This window comes from Onychomys torridus, chromosome 7 (assembly GCF_903995425.1).
Source record: "Onychomys torridus chromosome 7, mOncTor1.1, whole genome shotgun sequence".
Lineage (NCBI taxonomy): Eukaryota > Metazoa > Chordata > Mammalia > Rodentia > Cricetidae > Onychomys > Onychomys torridus.
Genome location: NC_050449.1, coordinates 108,394,011 through 108,413,060, shown reverse-complemented (window position 1 = coordinate 108,413,060; position 19,050 = coordinate 108,394,011). Strand labels below are relative to the sequence as shown.

Genomic DNA, 19,050 nt, shown 5'->3' with positions numbered 1-19,050 from the left:
AAAAAAGACATGGACAAAAGGACAAGGGAGCAGACAGCTCAAGCCAGAGCCAAAAGCAGCTGCCACCTGCAAGGCTCTCTCTCTCTGTGACTTATTCTGCTAAGGTGGCTATGGTCTTGAAGATGTCATCATCTGGAGATAGTGTTCAAACATGAGCCTGTGAGGGACATTCCACATTCAGAGCAAACAGCAGGTGTGTAGGCAGAGGTTTCTCTGTCCAGCCAGCAACTCCCAAATACCCAGCAGCCACTTCCCATATAATTGACTTAGAGACTTATTATTACTTATAGATGTTTGGCCGATAGCTCAGGCTCATTACTAGCTAGCTCTTAAATTTACATTAGCCCATTTCTATTAATCTGTGTTTTGTCACATGGCCCATGGCTTACTTGTTCTTTCACATCTTGCTTCTTAGGTGATTCACAGAGTCTGCCCCGACTCTGCCATCCTTCATCTACCTCTTTAGTTTGAATATACTGCCTAAACTTATTCTGCCTGACTATTGGCCAAAGCAGCTTTATTTATCAGCCAATGAGAGCAACACATATTCATAGCATACAGAAAGTCTATCCTACAGCAGCAGGTGTGCACCACCCGAGCTTTTACCCACTCTATGGAGTCAGAGGAAAGGAGAGAAAAGTTAGTATCCTTAGTCTTAATAGTTTGACACTTTTCAGAAATGGTTGAGAGACAAGACTCTTAATTTGACACTTCATTGGTTAGCTTTTTAAACTGCTGAAAACATTTGTTTTTCAAGATTTTAATGATGGTTTTGGTGAGGTACTTGTGGCCATCATGGAATCACTTACACTGTTCTGGACATTACCAGGCATTTTCACAAGCTTACAGTGTCACCTCTCACTCACTTACTAATGCGATGCCTGGAGAGTCCCTAGGGCACAAGGACACCCAGTTTCTTTTTAATAATGATTACTTTTGTTATTTTACGATTTCATAATGCATATAATGTGTTCTGACTACTTCCTCTTTCTGTCCTCTCTTATCTCCCCCCTCTTCTGCCACCCTTCCCTATCCCACCAGTACGTGACTTGGTTTTGTGACCCATTTAGATAAGCAGGGCCACCCATGTGACAGTTGAGTTGGTGGCATCCAGTTTCTTAACAGTTCATTGTTATCTTCTTGAATCACAACTATAACTTTAGCTCCCATGAACCAAGTCCACTGGTTTTGTCTCTGCCAATGTTTAATAACAACTTCCCCTTCCACCTCTTCTTTTTCTTTTGGTGTACATATGAATGTGTTGCATGTATGTGTATGTAGTTCATCTCTCTCTCTCTCTATGTGTGTGTGTGTGTGTGTGTGTGTGTGTGTGTGTGTGTGTGTGTATGAGTGTGTGTGATGTGTATATGAATGTGTGTGTGTATGTGTATGAGCATGCACAAGGAGACCAGAAGTCAATAGTCAATGTTGAATGTCTTTTTCTATTGCTCTCTCTCTGTATATATATATATATATATATATATATAAAACTATTATTAATATAGAGTCTCTCTCTGAACTTGGAGCTCATCAACTGGGTTAGACATGCTGGTCAGCAAACCCCAGGGATCCTCATATCTCTACCCTCCCAGTGATGGGATTGTAAGGAAGCACTGCCATGCCCAGCCTTTTTATTGGACTGCTATGAATCTTAACTCAGGTCCTCTTGCTGACATGCAGACACTTTACTAACTGGGTCATCTTCTCATCCCTTGTAACTCTTTGTATATAAAAAACAACTGGCTTAGGTATCCAGTGTCTATGTGAGTCAGGCTTTGCCAATCAAAACATCTCTGTTCTCTGAATATTTCTTCAGATGTTCATCTTTTACAAGTTCTGGGAAGGGAAATGAAAAACAATATGCAGCGCCTGATACAAGGTTAGTTGTTATGACCAGTGCGGTATCAGGCTGCAAGAGGGGCTTTGTGGGCAGCCCTGGGAAGCTTGGGTGCTCATCATTGACAATGTCATTTCTAGTAAATCTTCACTATGTTATCACCAGGGTGTCAACTATTTGGCTCTTGTGCTCTCTGAATGGCAGGGTGTAGTTGAAGAGCTTCTCTCCAGGTTCCAACAAGCCGCCCCCCCCCCCCCCCCCCCCCCGGTCCCATAACTCATGTATAAAATAATCATACAGACATTTATATTATTTAAAATGCTTAGCCATTAGCTCAGGCCTACCATTGTCTAGTTCTTACTCTTATATTTAGCCCATTTCTGTTAGTCTATACTTTGCCACATGGCTTGTGGCTTACCGGTGTCTTTACATGTTGCGTCTCCTGGCAGCGGCTGGCAGTGTCTCCTCCCAGCCTTCCTTTTCCCAGCCTTCTCCTCCTCTTCCTTGTCCCGCCTACCCTATCCTTCCTGCCTGGCTACTGGCCAATCAGCACCTTATTTATACAGAGTGATATCCACAGCAGCAGGGTTCTAAAGTCAGAAGAAAATGGAGAGACTAGAGGGTCAGGTGACATACACTGGTTCCAAGCAGAACTTAGACCAAATTCCAGAAGGTCAGTGTGCACTCTGTTGGGAGTAACTGGGACACAGCAGGGCCACTCTAGCGAACTTCATACCTCTATTGGTTGTTCTTATTGCTGTGACAAATGTCGGAGACAGAAGCAACTCAAGGAAGGAAGGCTAGTTTTGACATACAGTTGGGTTTATAGTCGATGGTGATGGAGAAGACATGGCGGCCGGCGAGAGCATAAGGTGGCTGGTCTCGCTGACCCACAGTCAGGAAGCAGACATTTGCATGCTGATGCTTGCTTGTCTTCTCCTTCTCATTCAGTTCAAGGACCCAGCCTGTGAGATGGGACCTTCACATTCAGGGTGGGTCTTCCTGTTCAGTTAAATATCTCTGCACACACACTCACAAACATACCCAGAGTTGTGCTTCCCTGACTCCTCTAAATCCAACCAAGTTGACTGTCAAGAAGAGTCGTCTCAGTGCCCGTGTCCCGCTTTGTTCCATATAATCTAGGAACACATCAAATGTCTTCCACTGTAGAACAGGTAGAAATGAATATTAAAATAAACATTAAAATGAACTGATGAATATGAAAATGAACATTAAAATGAATGATGAATATTCAAATCAAACCCCTCATGAGGAGTGGGAATACAGCTCAGTAATGGAGCACCAGCCTAGTGTCTGTGAGGCCTGAGTCTCAATTCTCAGCACCACACACACACACACACACGAAAACGGCCAAAGTGGTTATTTATCCACCTCTCTAGTGGTGGGAAACCAGTGCCAGGAAAGCAGGGCAGAGAACCAACTTGAATTTTTTTCTCAGTGAAATGGGCAAAGAACAGCAGCCAGGCTTGGGAACTATTGATAGGTTTGAAGACACCCTATTGACCATCCCTGGCTGTGATATTCTGTACTTAATCTTCTGCATGAGTACAACACTTTGTTAATTAAAAAATGTGTTTGCTTGCATGCCATTTTAAATCTCAAAACTGCCCTCTGAGAGGGTATAATTCTCCATCCCATTTTACAGATGTGGAAATGGAGGTCCAGAAAGATGCTCCCATCCACCTAAGCTGTAATAGGACCATCTATCCACTGAACCGCTGTAACGTATTTCGAATTTATCTTCTCATCTTTCTAGTATTTGTAGTTATTAAGCTCTTTCACTGCTTACTTTATACGTAAGTCTAAGATAAAAACCTGTGATCTGGGGCTGGAGAGCTGGCTCAGCAGCTGAGAGCACATGTTGCTCTTAAACAGGACCTGAGTTTAGTTCCCAGCATGCACACAGGGCAGCTCACAGTCATGCATAATTCCAGCTCCAGAGGATTCAACACCCTCTTCTGGCCTCCTTGGGCACTGTACTGGTATGCACAAACCAATTCACAGACATACACATGTGCACATAATTTAAAGATGTCTATGTCTATCATATTTTCACATACTAGTAGCTAAACTGTAGGTGAGGTGGGGGAAAACCTAGTTCTCTCTTTGAAAGTTAGAACGCTGGAGAATTTCTTCTCTCAGGTCACACTTCTTTGGGGATTTTGCCTCTCCACCCCAATCTCAATGGAATTCACTGTGCAATGTGTCAATTTTTTCTCTGTTGCTAGTGGGAGCAGTCTCTCTTCTGGGCTTGTGGCCTTGTTAATCCCACTACTGAGAATAAGACCACCACCACAATTTAAAGCCAAATGGAGGCAAACTTTAATTAAATGCTGGCCAGGTGGATGGGCTCTGGCCAGGCTGATACCCAGTTTCCCAGGAAAATGGCCCTGAGTCACGGTTTGCAGGGGCTTAAGTATTTCCCATCAGGTCCAATCAGGGGGAGGTGTACATCCTGATGTATTTCCTGCCTGTGAACCTCCCACCCACATGTAATTAAGCACAGCCAGTGCAGATGGGTCAAACGAACTTGTTTAGGGGAGTGAAAACATGTGGCTTGTTATTGCCTATCAGCAAGAGCCTCCAGCATTTCAGGAACTATCTGTCCTTGGGCAAGGAGCTTGCAGATAAAAGACATTTTTGTTTCATGGATTTCTAAGACATAGTAACTAAAACTTAAAATGTAACTTATGCTCCCACAGTCTGCCCTCTTCAGGCTCTATCACCACTCCCAGGAAACACATGTTGCCATTTACAAATGACTGTGTGTGCGCCATGCTGGCAATGGTGGGACAATCCTAGAATCCCAGCAATTGAGTCATGGAGAAAAGAAGGGTCAAGAGTTCAAGTTCAAATTCCTGGCCAGCCTGAGTTACAGGAGCCCTGTCTCAAAATATCAAAATAAATAAATAAATGAATGAAAACATAACAGACAGCTAGTTGCTGTGATTCTTTGATCCCCCCTTTCCTGGAGCTTCAGGTGCCCACACATCAGTGAACACAAGCATCTCTATATAAGAAGGGCAGGTCTTCACCCTGGGGACCTAGAAGGCAATTATTTACTTTGTGTGTCCTTCCCATAGCTGCTTAATCATGCATCTCTGAATAAAGGTCTGAAGAAGAAGGAGAAGAAGAAAGGTGTTTCATCATCAGGACAGGAGTAGGAGAGATACGCAATGTGTCATCAGACTGCTTGGATAGAAAACAAGATGGACTTGGGAAGGTGGCACAGTTTCTGTACAGCTGTGGCATTTCCAAAGGACTTGGGATAAAGAATGACCTGAGAGACTGGGGAGATGGCTCAGTGGTTAAGAGCACTTGCTGTTCTCAAGGACCTGAGTTCAGCTCCCGGCACCAAGTCCAGTGGCTCACAACCACCAGCTCTAGGGGATCTCATGGCATCTTCTGACCCCCCTGTCTGCTTGCACACACACATCCATAATAAAACAAATCCTCTTTAAAAAGAATGACTTTGGCTAGCAGACAGTGCGTGGCCTGCCAGTTTACCAAGCTAGTTGGCACTCCCAGTTTTCCACAGATTGCTTGGCTAAAGCGTTATTATAAAAAAGGAGAAGTTGAGTCATGACATTTCATTTAATTTGGGTCAAAACATGAACTAAATGAGCTCTGATGACAGTGGCTTCATTCTCCCCTGTCCCACTGGTCCTCAGCAGGGTGAGTTTCATGTGGTTGGAGTGAGCTGGAGGGGCCTCGTGATCCTCCTTCCTGTTGCAGATTTTCCATTAAGGTCAGGCTTCATTAAGTAATGACTGGATTAATGGATTTATTTTAGAACTGGCAAAGTCTTCCTCAAATTCTTAGGGATTTTTCACTGTTATGTTTTATGTACTTCCTTCTTTAAAAAGACTGCATATTTTTTAAGTCTTCTGGAATAACCCTTTTTATATAATCCTTTAAAATTGTATTTTTACATACTGATTCTTGTATTAAGGAAGAATCTACTGTAACAACAACAACAAAACCCTAAATTTGAACATTTCAGAATGACCCTTCTTCAAATTGGGATAAAGAGAGCGCACAAAGGCTAAGGAAGTGAATGAAATTGCAGGGATATAGTGCCTTAAAATGCATCATGTTTGTGTTATATCTGTGTAAACTTGCACTTTTTCTGAATGACAAGTTCATTCACAGCTGTCACATCTGAACTGAAGGACCATTTTCTGTTGAATAATAGGAAGGTAGTAGAGTCCATGGCCAATATGGCAGGTTGTGTGGCAACAGACAGGCAGGTGTGATTCTGAAGTAGTAGCTGAGAGCTAATGTCTTGAGACAACCACCAGGTAGAGTAGATCTAACCCATCCCCCGAAATACCTCCTCCAACAAGGCCATACCTCTTAATCTTTCCCAAACAGTTCTACCAACTGGAAACCAAACATTCAGACCCTATGGGCGCCATGCTCATTCAAATTACTGTAGGGTCCCAAGAAGCCCAAGCAGGCCTTGAACTCTCTGTGTAGGTAAGAATGACCTTGAATAACTGTTCCTCCTGCCTCTGCCTACTGGGTGCTAAGATTACAGTCTTGCCCCCACGACCAATTTCTTGGATGCTGGGGATCAAAGTCAGAGCTTTGTACATGGTAGGCAAGAACTCTACCAGCTGAACCACATCTCCAGACCTTAGGACACATTTTCATTTTTAAAATTATTTGTATTTAATTTATTTATTTATGTGTGGGGCTGGTACACATGTGTCCACATGCATGTGTAGGTCAAAAGACAAATGCAAAACTTTTGGAAGTTAGTTTTACTCTCTTCTTTTGCTATCCTCCCTGGTACTTGAACTCAGGTCATCAGGGTTGGAGATAACCACCTTGACCCACTGAGCCATCTCACTGGCTTAAGAGACATTATAGAAGTTCATCTTTCTCGTGGATGGAAAGGGACTCACAGGGCTGCATATCTATGGAGAAGCTAGGGGCAGTTGATGACTGCTGGGGTGGTGAAGTTGCTTTCTTCAGGACTGAGACCCATGGTAGTTTTTCCCAGGCTACACAGCGCACAGCCCAGTATCCACATGCCTTCTGAGACCCATGGTAGTTTTTCCCAGGCTACACAGCGCACAGCCCAGTATCCACATGCCTTCTGATCCACTAACTGGCTATATCTATCTATCTATCTATCTATCTATCTATCTATCTATCTATCTATCTCTATATATCATCTATCTATCAATCTATCTATCTCTATATATCATCTATCTATCTATCTCTATATATCTTCTATCTATCTATCTTTCTATCTCTATATATCATCTATCTATCTATCTATCTATGTATCTTTCTATCTCTATATATCTTCTATCTATCTATCTATCTCTATATATCTTCTATCTATCTATCTATCTTTCTATCTCTATATATCATCTATCTATCTATCTATCTATCTATCTTTCTATCTCTATATATCATCTATCTATCTATCTATCTATCTATCTTTCTATCTCTATATATCATCTATCTATCTATCTTTCTATCTCTATATATCATCTATCTATCTATCTTTCTATCTCTATATATCTTCTATTTATCTATCTATCTTTCTATCTCTATATATCTTCTATCTATCTATCTATCTATCTATCTATCTATCTATCTATCTATCTGAAAGTGGACACAATGTAGAAAAATGGGGGAAGGACTTAAGAAGAGTTGGAGCACAAGAGGTGGATTTGACCAAAACAAGACACATGCATAGAAAATGAAAAAAACAAACAAATAAACAACAACAAAACAACTAAACAGAGAAGTTCAGCTTCATCAGGACATTTTCCAGGCCAGTCTCTCCAATGAATCTATTTGTGTCCTGCAGTCTCTGTGAGGACTGGCTAAGGAGTTCCACCATTTCAAAAGGTCACAACTAGCAGAACTCATTCTGAAGAATTTGCCTAGATTTATCTTCTTCAGAGAAGAAGAATGTTCACAGTGGGAAAAAAAAAAAAACAGTCCTGGAGTCATGTACTTATATTACCTGCCTCATCCTCAAACAGGATTAGAGACTGAGTCCTGTAGGAAGACACTTTGGGTTAGGCCAGACCACACCTGCATAGAACTCTGGAGGTGCTATCCAGACACTCAGAGAAGTACTTGTAGGCAGCTGCTCACTGTCCAGCTCTGATGAACTTCCATCTGTTAAATTCACCACTCTGTAGAGACTGTCTTTCTCTCCCTCCCACCTATGTTTTTAAATATTATTGTTTTTAGATTCATCGATTTTATTTTATGAGCGTTGTGTCTCTGTGCATGTATGTGTACCATGTGTGTGGCTGGTGCTCAGGGAGGTCAGAAGAGGGTGTTGGATTCCGTGGACCTGGCGTTACAGGTGGTTGTTGCAGGGACTAGAACCTGGGTCCTCTGCAATAACAGCAAGTGCTCTTAACTTCTGAGCCATCTCTCCAGACCAACTTCCTAGTGTGTATATGTGTGTGTGAACATTTGGATATACATGTGTGTGAGGGTGGGTGTGCCTGCTGCACATGTGTGTTCATTCCACTTCAGGCCAGAGAACAACTTCTAGTGTCTTCCTTAGAAATGCCTTCTACTTTCTTTTTGAGACAGGCGCTTTCATTGGCCTGGAGCTCACCAAGTAAGGTAGACCGGCTAAGAAGTAAACCCAGGGGGCCTTCTGTTCCCATCTACAAGCCCACCCCACCATGTCCAGCATCTTTACACAGGTTCTAAGGGTCCAACTCAGGTCCTTGTGCTTGCAGAGTGTAACCAACTGAGCGGTCTCCACCCCAGCCCAAGACTGTGTCCTTTGCTGAACTGTATTTAATTTCCAACCCTGGCTGTACATCTAAATCATCTGAGAAGTTTTAAAGTAATCGTACTGCCTCAGTCAACCCCTAAGTTCTGGCTCACTGGTTTGAGCAAGGCCTTGGCTGCATCTCAATCTTAAAAAAAAAAAAATCCCTAGATGCTTCTGATGTGCAAGCCAGGATTAAAAACACTGATTCAGCCAAACCCAGTGAGAGTACAAATAAATAAGTATGTGTCCAGGAATGGCAAGGTATTTAGGCAGTGTCCCACAGTAGAGAAATACCATTTCCTGGGTTCAGCAACTCCCATTCATTAACATTCTAACAAAAAATGAGCAAGGCTTCAGAACAGAACTGTGCAAGAATAAAGATTCTTTTATTTTGGAGACATCCACAGAATGGCGGCTTCCTCAGAGATGGGGTGTAGCTCAGTTGTCTAACATGTGTGAAGCCCTGAGTTCCGTCTCTAGTAAGGCATAAACTGGGTGGGAAAGCAAATACTTGTAACCTCAGCTTTCTGGAGAGTGAGGATTCCAGGATGAGAGGTGATCTTTAGCTGTAGAGTGAAGTGATTTCCTGCTCTTGATGCCTACCTGGGAGATCTGCAGGAGGCAGAAATGGGGGCAGGGTCTCTAACTGAACCTGGAACCTGCTGGTTCCTTTAGGCAAGGCTGGCTGGCCTGCTCACCCCCAAGAGCTTCCTGTCTTTGCCCCCCCAGTGCTGGGATTACAGGCATGTACTGCTGTTCTTATTTAAGTGAGTGGGTGCTGGGGATAGAACTTGGGATCCTCATGGTTGCAGGACAGGGGCCCTACTGACTGAGCCATCTCTCCAGCCCTTTAAACATTGTCTGAAAATGACAACATGTAACCATTGGCTATTGAAATCTTTTCAAATCTCACTCTTCTTAGATCCTAAGAGGGTATGAGAGGGACAGATTAAATTCTTTGTTCCTCTCTCTTCCTGTGTCCTAAACAATAGACAGCTTCTGTCTGGTCATCTAAGGTGGACAGTGACATGGTTGAGTAATACACTCTAACCGTCCTGCTTTTTTGGAGGAATGAATGTCCAGCCAGGACATGTAGGACTTTACCTGGGGACTGGGAAGGGCTCTACAAACAGCATAGAGGGACAGGGAGATGGCTCAGTGACTCAGTGAGTTAAGAGTGCTTGCTGGTAGGCTTGAAGACTTGAGTTCAAATCTCTAGCATCCCTGTAAAAAGTCTGGGTGGTGGTGAATGCATGTGTTTGGAACCCCAGTGCTTAGCAGAAAATGGGGGATCACTGGGGCTTGTTAGTAGGCAACACACACACACCATAGCATACCACACCACACACATGCACATACACCATACCACACATACATGTACACACACACCACAACACATACACATATACACCACACATACCACACACATATACACCACACACTCACACATATGCACCATACACTCATACATATACATATACACCATACACTTATACACAGTCACACACACACATACACAAACTTCAACACACACACCACAACACACATACTCACATATACCACATATACCACATACACTCACACATACACATATACACCACACATTCACATACACACATATACCACACACTCACATATACATATCTATACTACACATACACACATGCACAACACCACACACACACAACATCATGACACACACACACACACACACACACACACACACACACACACACAGGTAATAAAAAAAAAACAGCATTGTTTCGTGGGAGTGGAGTGTGCGTCCAATCTCAGCATCTGCCTATAGATGGGGATTATGGAATTATAAACAGCTCCAACTCATCCTGGACAGAAAAGCAAAAGGTTGGAACAGTTTGGGATGAGAAAGAGTCCAGGAAAGGCTGTGGGAGGGGATGGGTTAGAACAGGGCGGGGTGGCCCGATTGCATGAGAAAGCCATGATGAAACTCACAGCTTTGTATATTAACTTTAAAAACCTGTCCTGGAGACACAGGAAAGGAGGGAAAAGGTTGTGAAGGGAAGGTGGAGACATCTAGGGCTGAAGAATGCCTGCTTTTAACTGGGCTTGACTTCTATCAACTTGTCCTGCAGAGAATTGGCTTCCCTGGGACCTTGGGGTTTTCCCTGTGAGGTGCTCACCTCTCTTTCTGTCCTGGGAGCTCACCAGCATTGGCAAGCTGTGGCTGAAACCCTACAAAAAGCCTTGCACTTTAAAAAAAAAACAGACAATGTTTTCTCTGAAATATTAATTTCCTTGCTCTAGGCTGCCATGGACTTTGACTGGAAACTTAATCCCAGTGCCTCAGCTCTGCATTATGTTTCTGTCATTGAAATGAGGCTTAACAAGAATTACTTGATACCTTGGCAAGCCTCCCTACTCTAAACAGTCTTTTATCTTGGGCCGGGGATTTGCATTTGGAGAGGTTAGGCCAGCTGACTCTAGCCCTGGCAGGTTGTAACTTGTTGCATTGCAGATCTTGCTGGCCCATTTCTCTCACTATTAGAACCTTCTGGCCATGCCGCTCTGAGCTTATGGGGTTAGCAAGGAATGGTAGTCCCTGTCCTAACTGTCTTCTGCTTTTGCTCCACCAGGGACACCAAGGTCAGGGCCATCAAACCACCTAATACAAGCCACATTCCCCCAGAGGCAGCACTTTACAGATGACACCCAAAGCAGGAGCAGGTCTCTTCCCCCCTCTCCAGAATTCCGCTCCATTCCCAGTCCTGCCCTACATCTATGACCTCTCTTCTTGATGTCTTTGTTTATTGTTGTTTTGTTTTGTTCTTGCTGTTTTTATTTGCTTGCTTGCTTGCTTGTTTGTTTTGTGACAGGGTCTCATTCTGTATCCCAGGCTGGCCTGGAACTTCTTGCCTTCTGCTTCCCAGTGCTAGGATGACTACCAGAAGTCATTTTTAACCCCAGAGAGTCTTCATTTTCTGATCTCCCTGAAAACTGAGGCTACTAGTTTGACAGTTCTTTGACTGACTGAGAGATTGTGTAAGTGGTTGTAAATGTGTACACATGTAGATGCACATGTGTGCAGTTGTGTATATATGCGTATGCGTGTACCTGAGCATATGGAAGTCAGAATTAAAACCCAGGAACCATTAAACCACCCTGGTCCCCTTTTGGAAGGCATGCCACATTGGGCTAGATTGACTGGGATCTTCCTGGATCTCTCCCCTAGCACAGAGATTACCATCAAACAGGAGGTGGTTCTTTTCCTCCTTCTTTCCTTCCTTCCTTCCTCCCTTCCTCCCTCCCTCCCTCCCTCCCTCTCTTCCTTCCTTCCTTCCTTCCACTCCTCCTTCTCCTTCTCCTCCTCCTCCTCCTTCTTCTTCCATGGATTGTGTGGACTGAACTTTGGTTCACATTCATGCAAAGCAAACACTTGACCCCGTGAGCTGTGTCTCCAGCCCCGTGGGAGATCTTTTCCTGATGAAAATCTCTCTATTATTGACCACATGTGACAATTGGCTAGTGTGATACAGAACTGAATATGTGATTTTATTTACCTATTTATATTTATTTGTTTTTTAACATTGACAGTATTGGGGATTGAACCGAAGGCCTCAAGTGTGAGAGGTAATTGCTACCACTGAGCTACTGTGTCCAGCCTGATTTTACTTATCTTAATCTTAAGTGTAGTTTGATTCAGGCTGTCTTGCAGCTTGGGATCCTGCCCTTGACCTCAGAACTTCAGGAAGGTGCCTCTTGCCAGAAGCTGTTCTGATGGCCCTCTGCTATCTGGCTCCAGGGCCTGACCACTTCATGGCCAGCTCCCGAAGGAAAGAAACTCTCCTTGACTTCTAACCCAATGTTCTCTCCACTGCTAATTTGAACTGCTTAAACCTTGAGCTTCTTATCTTTTACAGATTATTTACACTCTTGTATCTGGATTTAACACCACCACCACCACCCTGCCATTGTCTCATTTCCCCTGTGAACATATTCCAGTTCCTTGGGCAACAACTATAAATACGATTTCATTTATTTTGAAGATCAGATGAATTTGGCAGAAGAGAAGACTTTTTTCCTGACACCTGAAGATATGGGGGGAGGTTTCACTGGACTTGGGGTAACAATCAACAAGTGTGCACTAAGAGGCTGCCAGGGCAGGACGGCCAATGTTAGAGAAGCCCGGAATAGCTGGTAACTAAAGCAAGTCTGTTTAAGCTGAAGAATGGACTCAAGTCAGAGGCAAATTTAGTGGGAAGGACCATTTAGAAGGGTTTATCAGGAATAGCCTGGGGCCATGACTCACCCTGTAAGTGCTCAAGCTTTGGAACCCGGTTTCTGCTTCCCAATGCACAAAACTGGGTGTGGCAGCTGAGCCTGTAATCCCAGCCCTGGAAAGGCAAATGCAGGAGGATTCCTGGGGCTTGCTGGCCAGAGAGTCTAGCCAAATCAGTGAGCTTCAGGATGGGAGAAACCCTGACTCAAAAGTTAGGTGGAGGGTGATAGAGGATGGCCCTAGACACTGACACCCAGCCTGTGCATGCATGCATGAGAATATATGTACACACAGGAGAATATCTGTCCACACAGGAGAATATCTATACACACATGAGACTATCTATACACACATGAGAATATCTGTACACACATGAGAATATCTATACACACATGAGAATATCTGTACATACATGAGAATATCTGTACACACATGAGAATATCTATACACACATGAGAATATCTATACATACATGAGAATATATGTACACACAGGAGAATATCTATACACACATGAGAATATCTGTACATACATGAGAGTATCTGTACACAGAGGAGAATATCTATACACATATGACAATATCTGTACACACATGACAATATCTATACACATACAAGAATATCTATACACACATGACAATATCTGTATACACAGGAAAATATCCATACACACAGGAGAATATCTGTGCACACATACAACACAGGCACAAGAATTTAAAGTAAAAGAAGTGAAGAGCAGCCTATGTGGTAAGGTTATACTTGAGCAGAGATTGGAATCAAGGTACAAAGAAGGGGGGTCTTGGAAGTGAGAACACTGCGGTGGGAGGGAAAACAGGATGTGCGCCCCAAAGCTGTGACTTGTCACCTCCTGCCTTCAGCCCACTCTCTATGGGCTTCTTTTTGCATGTATTGGTGCGTGTTTTTACAAAGGACTTCTCAAGAACTGGGATCTAGGCGGCCTGACTGGTCTGGACGAAAACATAATTAGGTTAAAGTTGATAGAACACTTCCTACCCAAATACATTCCTTAGTCACCTTCCAGTCACCTGGAAGGCCTCCCTCTCTCCAGCATGAGGTAGGTTTCCTGAGCAAGTTGTCTGAATGAGTGAAGAGGTCAAAGTTAAGTTGATGGTAGAGCTTCCATTGAAAGGCTTCTTCAGAGGTCTGAAGCAGAGCTGGGTGGTAGCTCAGTGGATGGATAAAGTGTTTGACATGCAAGCATGAGGTCCTGAGTTCAATCCTCAGAACCCATGTTAAAACAACAATAAAAACTGGGTGTGATGGAATCCTAGCATTGAGGCAGAAACACGTGAATTTCTGGGGCCCATCAACCAGCCAGCCTAGCCAAAGGTGAGCTTCAGGCCAGTGAGAAACCCTGTCACAAATAAGCAGGGAGGGATGTCATCTGAGGACAGCCACCAGGATTGTCCTCTGTCCTTCATACATGTGGTTACACATGTGAACAGGTATTTACAAGCACACAGGTGCCTCACAAACATTTCCATTCTTTGTTGTTGTTTTGTTTTGTGTTTTTTGTTTGTTTGCTTTTTAAGACAGGGTTTCTCTGTGTAGTTTTCGTGCCTGTCCTGGATCTCGCTCTGTAGACCAGGCTGGCCTTGAACTCACAGAGATCCGCCTGCCTCTGTCTCCCAAGTGCTGGGATTAAAGGCGTGAGCCACCACCCGCATGGCTCCATTTCTAGTCTTAATAAATGAGCCAGCCTTGGGTACTTTGCCACCACAGCTCAAATGAGCTAAAACACCAGCTTTAGTGAAATCCTTCTGGGTTGTTGCTGTTTCACTGTTTTGTTTGTGGGGGTGGGGGTGAGTAGTTGACTATTCCTGTCGGAGGGCAGCCTCCTGCAAGTCATACTTGCTTCCCTCAGAGAGACCTTTATGCTGTATATTGCAAATCATCTTCCTGTCAGGACAATGAATAATGCCCAGGGAAGTCAGCCGTCAGCTCACACTTTCTCATCTAAGCACTCTGTGAGAAAACAAGCAAAATCGCCCAATTTAAGGGCAGATTCTCAGATTTCATTTCAAATTTCCTGCCCTTTGTTGTCTTTTCTTGACGTCTGAACAATGCTGGAGACTCAGTTCTTTTTCCTTTCACTTCCTCTGCTTAGAAACCACACAGGGGAAGGTTCCAAAGGCCCCCGTGTTATCTCAGAACCCAAGGGGAATCTGAACTGCAGTCTGCCTTCTGAGGCCAGCCCGTCAAGCAGAGTTTGACTGCTGGAAATGACCATTGTCTTAAAACCACTCCAGGGCTGCACAAAGAACTGATTTTGCTCTCATTTCCTGAGAGAAGACTGCATCTCTGGCCTTTGATTTGCACTGAGAGGAGGGAGAGCAGCTTGACTCAGTGGTATTCACGAACAGGATTCACGTCCAGTTTTGACTTTTTTTTTTTCCACTATAAGAGTTTATTAGGGGAAGAAGAACAGAAAGGATGTGCTTGGGCCTATGGGAACGATTGTGTGGAAAGAGCAAGAGTTTGTGGGATTTTGGTTTGTTTTGGCTTGGTTTTTGTTTTGTTTTGTTTTTCAAAACAGGGTTTCTCTGTGTAGCCCTGGCTGTTCTGGAACGCTGTAGCTCAGGCTGGCCTTGAACTCAGAAATCCACCTGCCTCTACCTTCTGAGTGCTGGGATTAAAGGTGCGTGCCACCACTGCCTGCAGTTTTGATTTATAATCGCACTGGTGTTTGTTGGACAGGCTGGGGATGTGGCTCACTGGGTAGACGGCATCCTTAGCACACACATGAAGCTCTGAAGGTTCAGAATCACTGGAAACTAGATGTGAGTAGGGGCACACAAGCCAGGGACTCCAGCTCTCTGGGGGTGGAGGCAGGAGGATTAGAAGTTGAAGGTCATCTTTGCTCTCTAGTGTGTTCAAGGCCAGCCGGAACTACATGAGACCCTGTGTCAAACAAAGCAAAGCAAAACAACAATAACAACAAAAATGGGATGTCTGGGTAAGATGGCTCAGTGGGTAAAGATGCTTGCTGCCTATCCTGTTTCTGAAGTCAGCCTTCATGAAGGAAGAAGAAAACCAAATCTCACAGTTGTGTTAGCACTATGGCATGCATGTCCACATGGACACACAGTAAATAAATGTTTAAAAAAAAAACAAAAACAGAATCTAGACCTTAATACTAAAAATATATTGAGCCCATATGAGATGTGGAGCCAGGGCTGGAATAACCATCATTTCCCAGGAGTGGACAATCCTTCCTCAGGATGCTTACAACTGGTTGTCTGGGCCAACTTGAGCAAGTTGCTAAACCACACCCCCTCCTCTGGGAAACAAGAGAGCAGACATCAATGTTCTCCAGCCACTCATCAAACATAATGAACTCATTGATTATGAACTAGATGTTTATATGCAATCACCCCTGGGCTCCATCCTTCCTTATCATTCAAGTTGAAGCCACACGGCATCAAGTAGACGCTGACACTTCTAAGACTGAGGGTGTTTGAAATCCTTACAGTAAATGACTGACTCTAAACTGGAGCATCCTCCTTTGCCCTGGACAAACAAAAACTAAACAACACACACACACACACACACACACACACACACACACACACACACACACACAAATAACAAAACAAAACCAGAGGAAATGTCTACAGCTTCTGTGTGGAAAGTGGTCCTTTGTCACTTGGAAGAATTTCCCTTCCTCTGAACTCATGATACCAAATGATATGTGACTTCAGTCTTGAGAACATGCTCAGTTGCAGTGATTCAGTTTGTACGTGAGTCTTGGTGAGGGTGTGGATGTTGTAGAGAGGGAGTCTATGCAACAAATAAAGCAAACACAACAACATACAAGGACTCACTTGGGCTCCATGGCCTCCTTTCTTCTCGTCTGTGTATGTGCGTGAGTTAGTGTGTGCACATATGTGCTCTCCTGAGTAGAGGGCAGAGGACAGCTTTGGCAGTTGGCTCTCTCCTTATACCACGTGGGTCTCAGCAACTGAACTCTAGATGTCAGGCCTGGTAGCAAATGTCTTTATCTGTGGAACCATTTTGCCTGCTTCACTTGGTTTCGTGAGTTTCAGCTTACTGCTTCAGTAGGCTGGCTGGCCCAGCAAGCCCTGGGGACCTGCTGTCTCCACCTCCCCAGGTTTTGGGACTATAAGCTTGCACCACCACACTTGCCCTTTTTATGTGGGTTTTAACAACCAAACTTAGGTCCTTCTATTTACATGGCACAATTTACCCACTGAGTCTTCTCCCCAGCTCCAACCTCCCTTTTCTTACAGGCTAATCCACAGCATCCTATTCTGTTTGGCTGGGGCTGAAACACTTATGTTTCCTAGCTCTTGGGAGTTGAATTGAAAATGTTGTCCAAAACAAATAGACCTTGAAGCTCCTCCTAGACAACTGACCTGTTTGGTTCATGAAAAGACACAGAAAGTTGAGTGGCTAATTGCTCAAGCACCCAATGCCCGGTTCGGAGCCTTTTCTACTTTAGTCTGCTTGTATTTCCGGGCTGCCCCTCTCTCCTCCAGGGCAAATCAGAAGGCAGTATTATCAGTTAGCCTCCATGCAAGGAAATGGCTCGATGAGAGAGTAAGGAGTTGTTTTCTGTCTATCTGATGAGCAGAGCCCTCTTCCCTGGATACCCGAAGGTGAACTACTACCTATGTCACCTGAGTTCTTTTCCGATTCTCTCATGGGCTGTGAATCTGTGTGTGTCACTTCAGTATTTCAGAATCCCACCATTCAAAGGTGCATTATTGCCTTGTCCTGTTTACATTATCAAATTTTTTTTTTTTTTTTTTTTTTTTTTTTTTTTTGGTTTTTTGAGACAGGGTTTCTCTGTAGTTTTGGAGCCTGTTCTGGATCTCACTCTGTAGACCAGGCTGGCCTCGAACTCACAGGGATCCACCTGGCTCTGCCTCCTGAGTGCTGAGATTAAAGGCCTGCGCCGCCGCCGCCGCCGCCGCCGCCGCCGCCACCACCACCACCGCCCGGCTTTCATTATCAAAATTCTAATGAGCATGTCACTAAGCAGAGGAGTTCTCACCCGATAAATGTTCGAGAAGTCAGTAGAGGACCTCACAATTGATGGTAGCTCTTAAGTTGTCAGTTCCAAGCTGGTTATGAACAATCTAAAGAGACAAACAGATGCATCTAGGGACTGTACTCAGGACCTCATGTGTGTGTAAGGTGAGTGCTGTACTACTGAGCTGTGTCACACAGTTCAAATCAGTTGCTTTGGTTCTAGAAGGGTTGTTTAAAAGTCCTTGCACACACTTATTATTAGAACATAGAGGCTGCCCCTTGTAGAAGGGGCCAGGTGTGCCTTATGTTCTATCTAGAACTTCCCCTATGCTGCCAGACTCCTAGCATGTAGCAGCCCCTAGACAGGGTGGGACTATAGGAATAGTTTCCTAAATTATGATTTTTATATTCTATTTTAAACTTTCATTAATCTGCTAACCTCAGAGACTCCTCCCCTCCAAGCTCAGCCACCCCCACCCCCCAAGCTCAGAGTCCCCTTCCTCTCCAAGCTCAGCCACTCTACCCTGCTACAGTCTATATCAAGGTTCTCTGGGCTGTTGCTAGGTCTCTTGTCTCAGCCCCGCCTGTGGGGGATAGCCAATTTTACTGAAGGAGATTCATTTGAAATCCATCCAAGCACATTTTTCTGTTGAAGCTGGGAAGAATCTTTATAATTTATGGTTTTACCTGTTGAATGTATTGAAGTACAATAGTAACAGAACATGCTATGCCGCCATTGTCTGTCCACTCAAATTCCCAGAAACATTTGTCAGGGTCCTTAAACTGCTGCTTTCCATTAACATACAGTGACAGATTTACCATGCTCTTCATTATCTTGTCATTATTTTTTAATTTATTTATTTATTTATTTATTTTCATTAGTATGAGTATTTTGCAGCACGTACGTAAGTGTAACATGTGCATGCCTGTACCTGTGGAGGCAGAGAAGGTCAGAAGAGGGCATCAGATCCTCTTGGACTGGAGTTACAAATGACTGTGAATCATCTTGTAGATGCTAGGAATCGAACCTGGTCTTCAAGAACAAGTGATCTTAATCACAGAGCCATCTCTCCAGCCCCCTCTGGCCATTTTTCCCTATAATTTTCCTCATGGGGGGACTATTATATGGAGCATTGTTTATCCAAAGAGAGAGTTG

At 43.9% G+C, this 19,050-nt stretch overlaps 1 protein-coding gene across 1 annotated transcript in view; it reads left to right on the top strand.

Moving 5' to 3' along the window:
* Tgfbr2 (transforming growth factor beta receptor 2) overlaps positions 1-19,050 on the top strand; it is a 95,246-nt gene that overhangs the window by 15,631 nt on the left and 60,565 nt on the right. Inside the window, exon 2 of the mRNA XM_036194174.1 lies at positions 3,504-3,578. Within this exon, the coding sequence (XP_036050067.1) occupies positions 3,504-3,578 (75 nt within the window). The remainder of the gene's footprint in view (positions 1-3,503; positions 3,579-19,050) is intronic.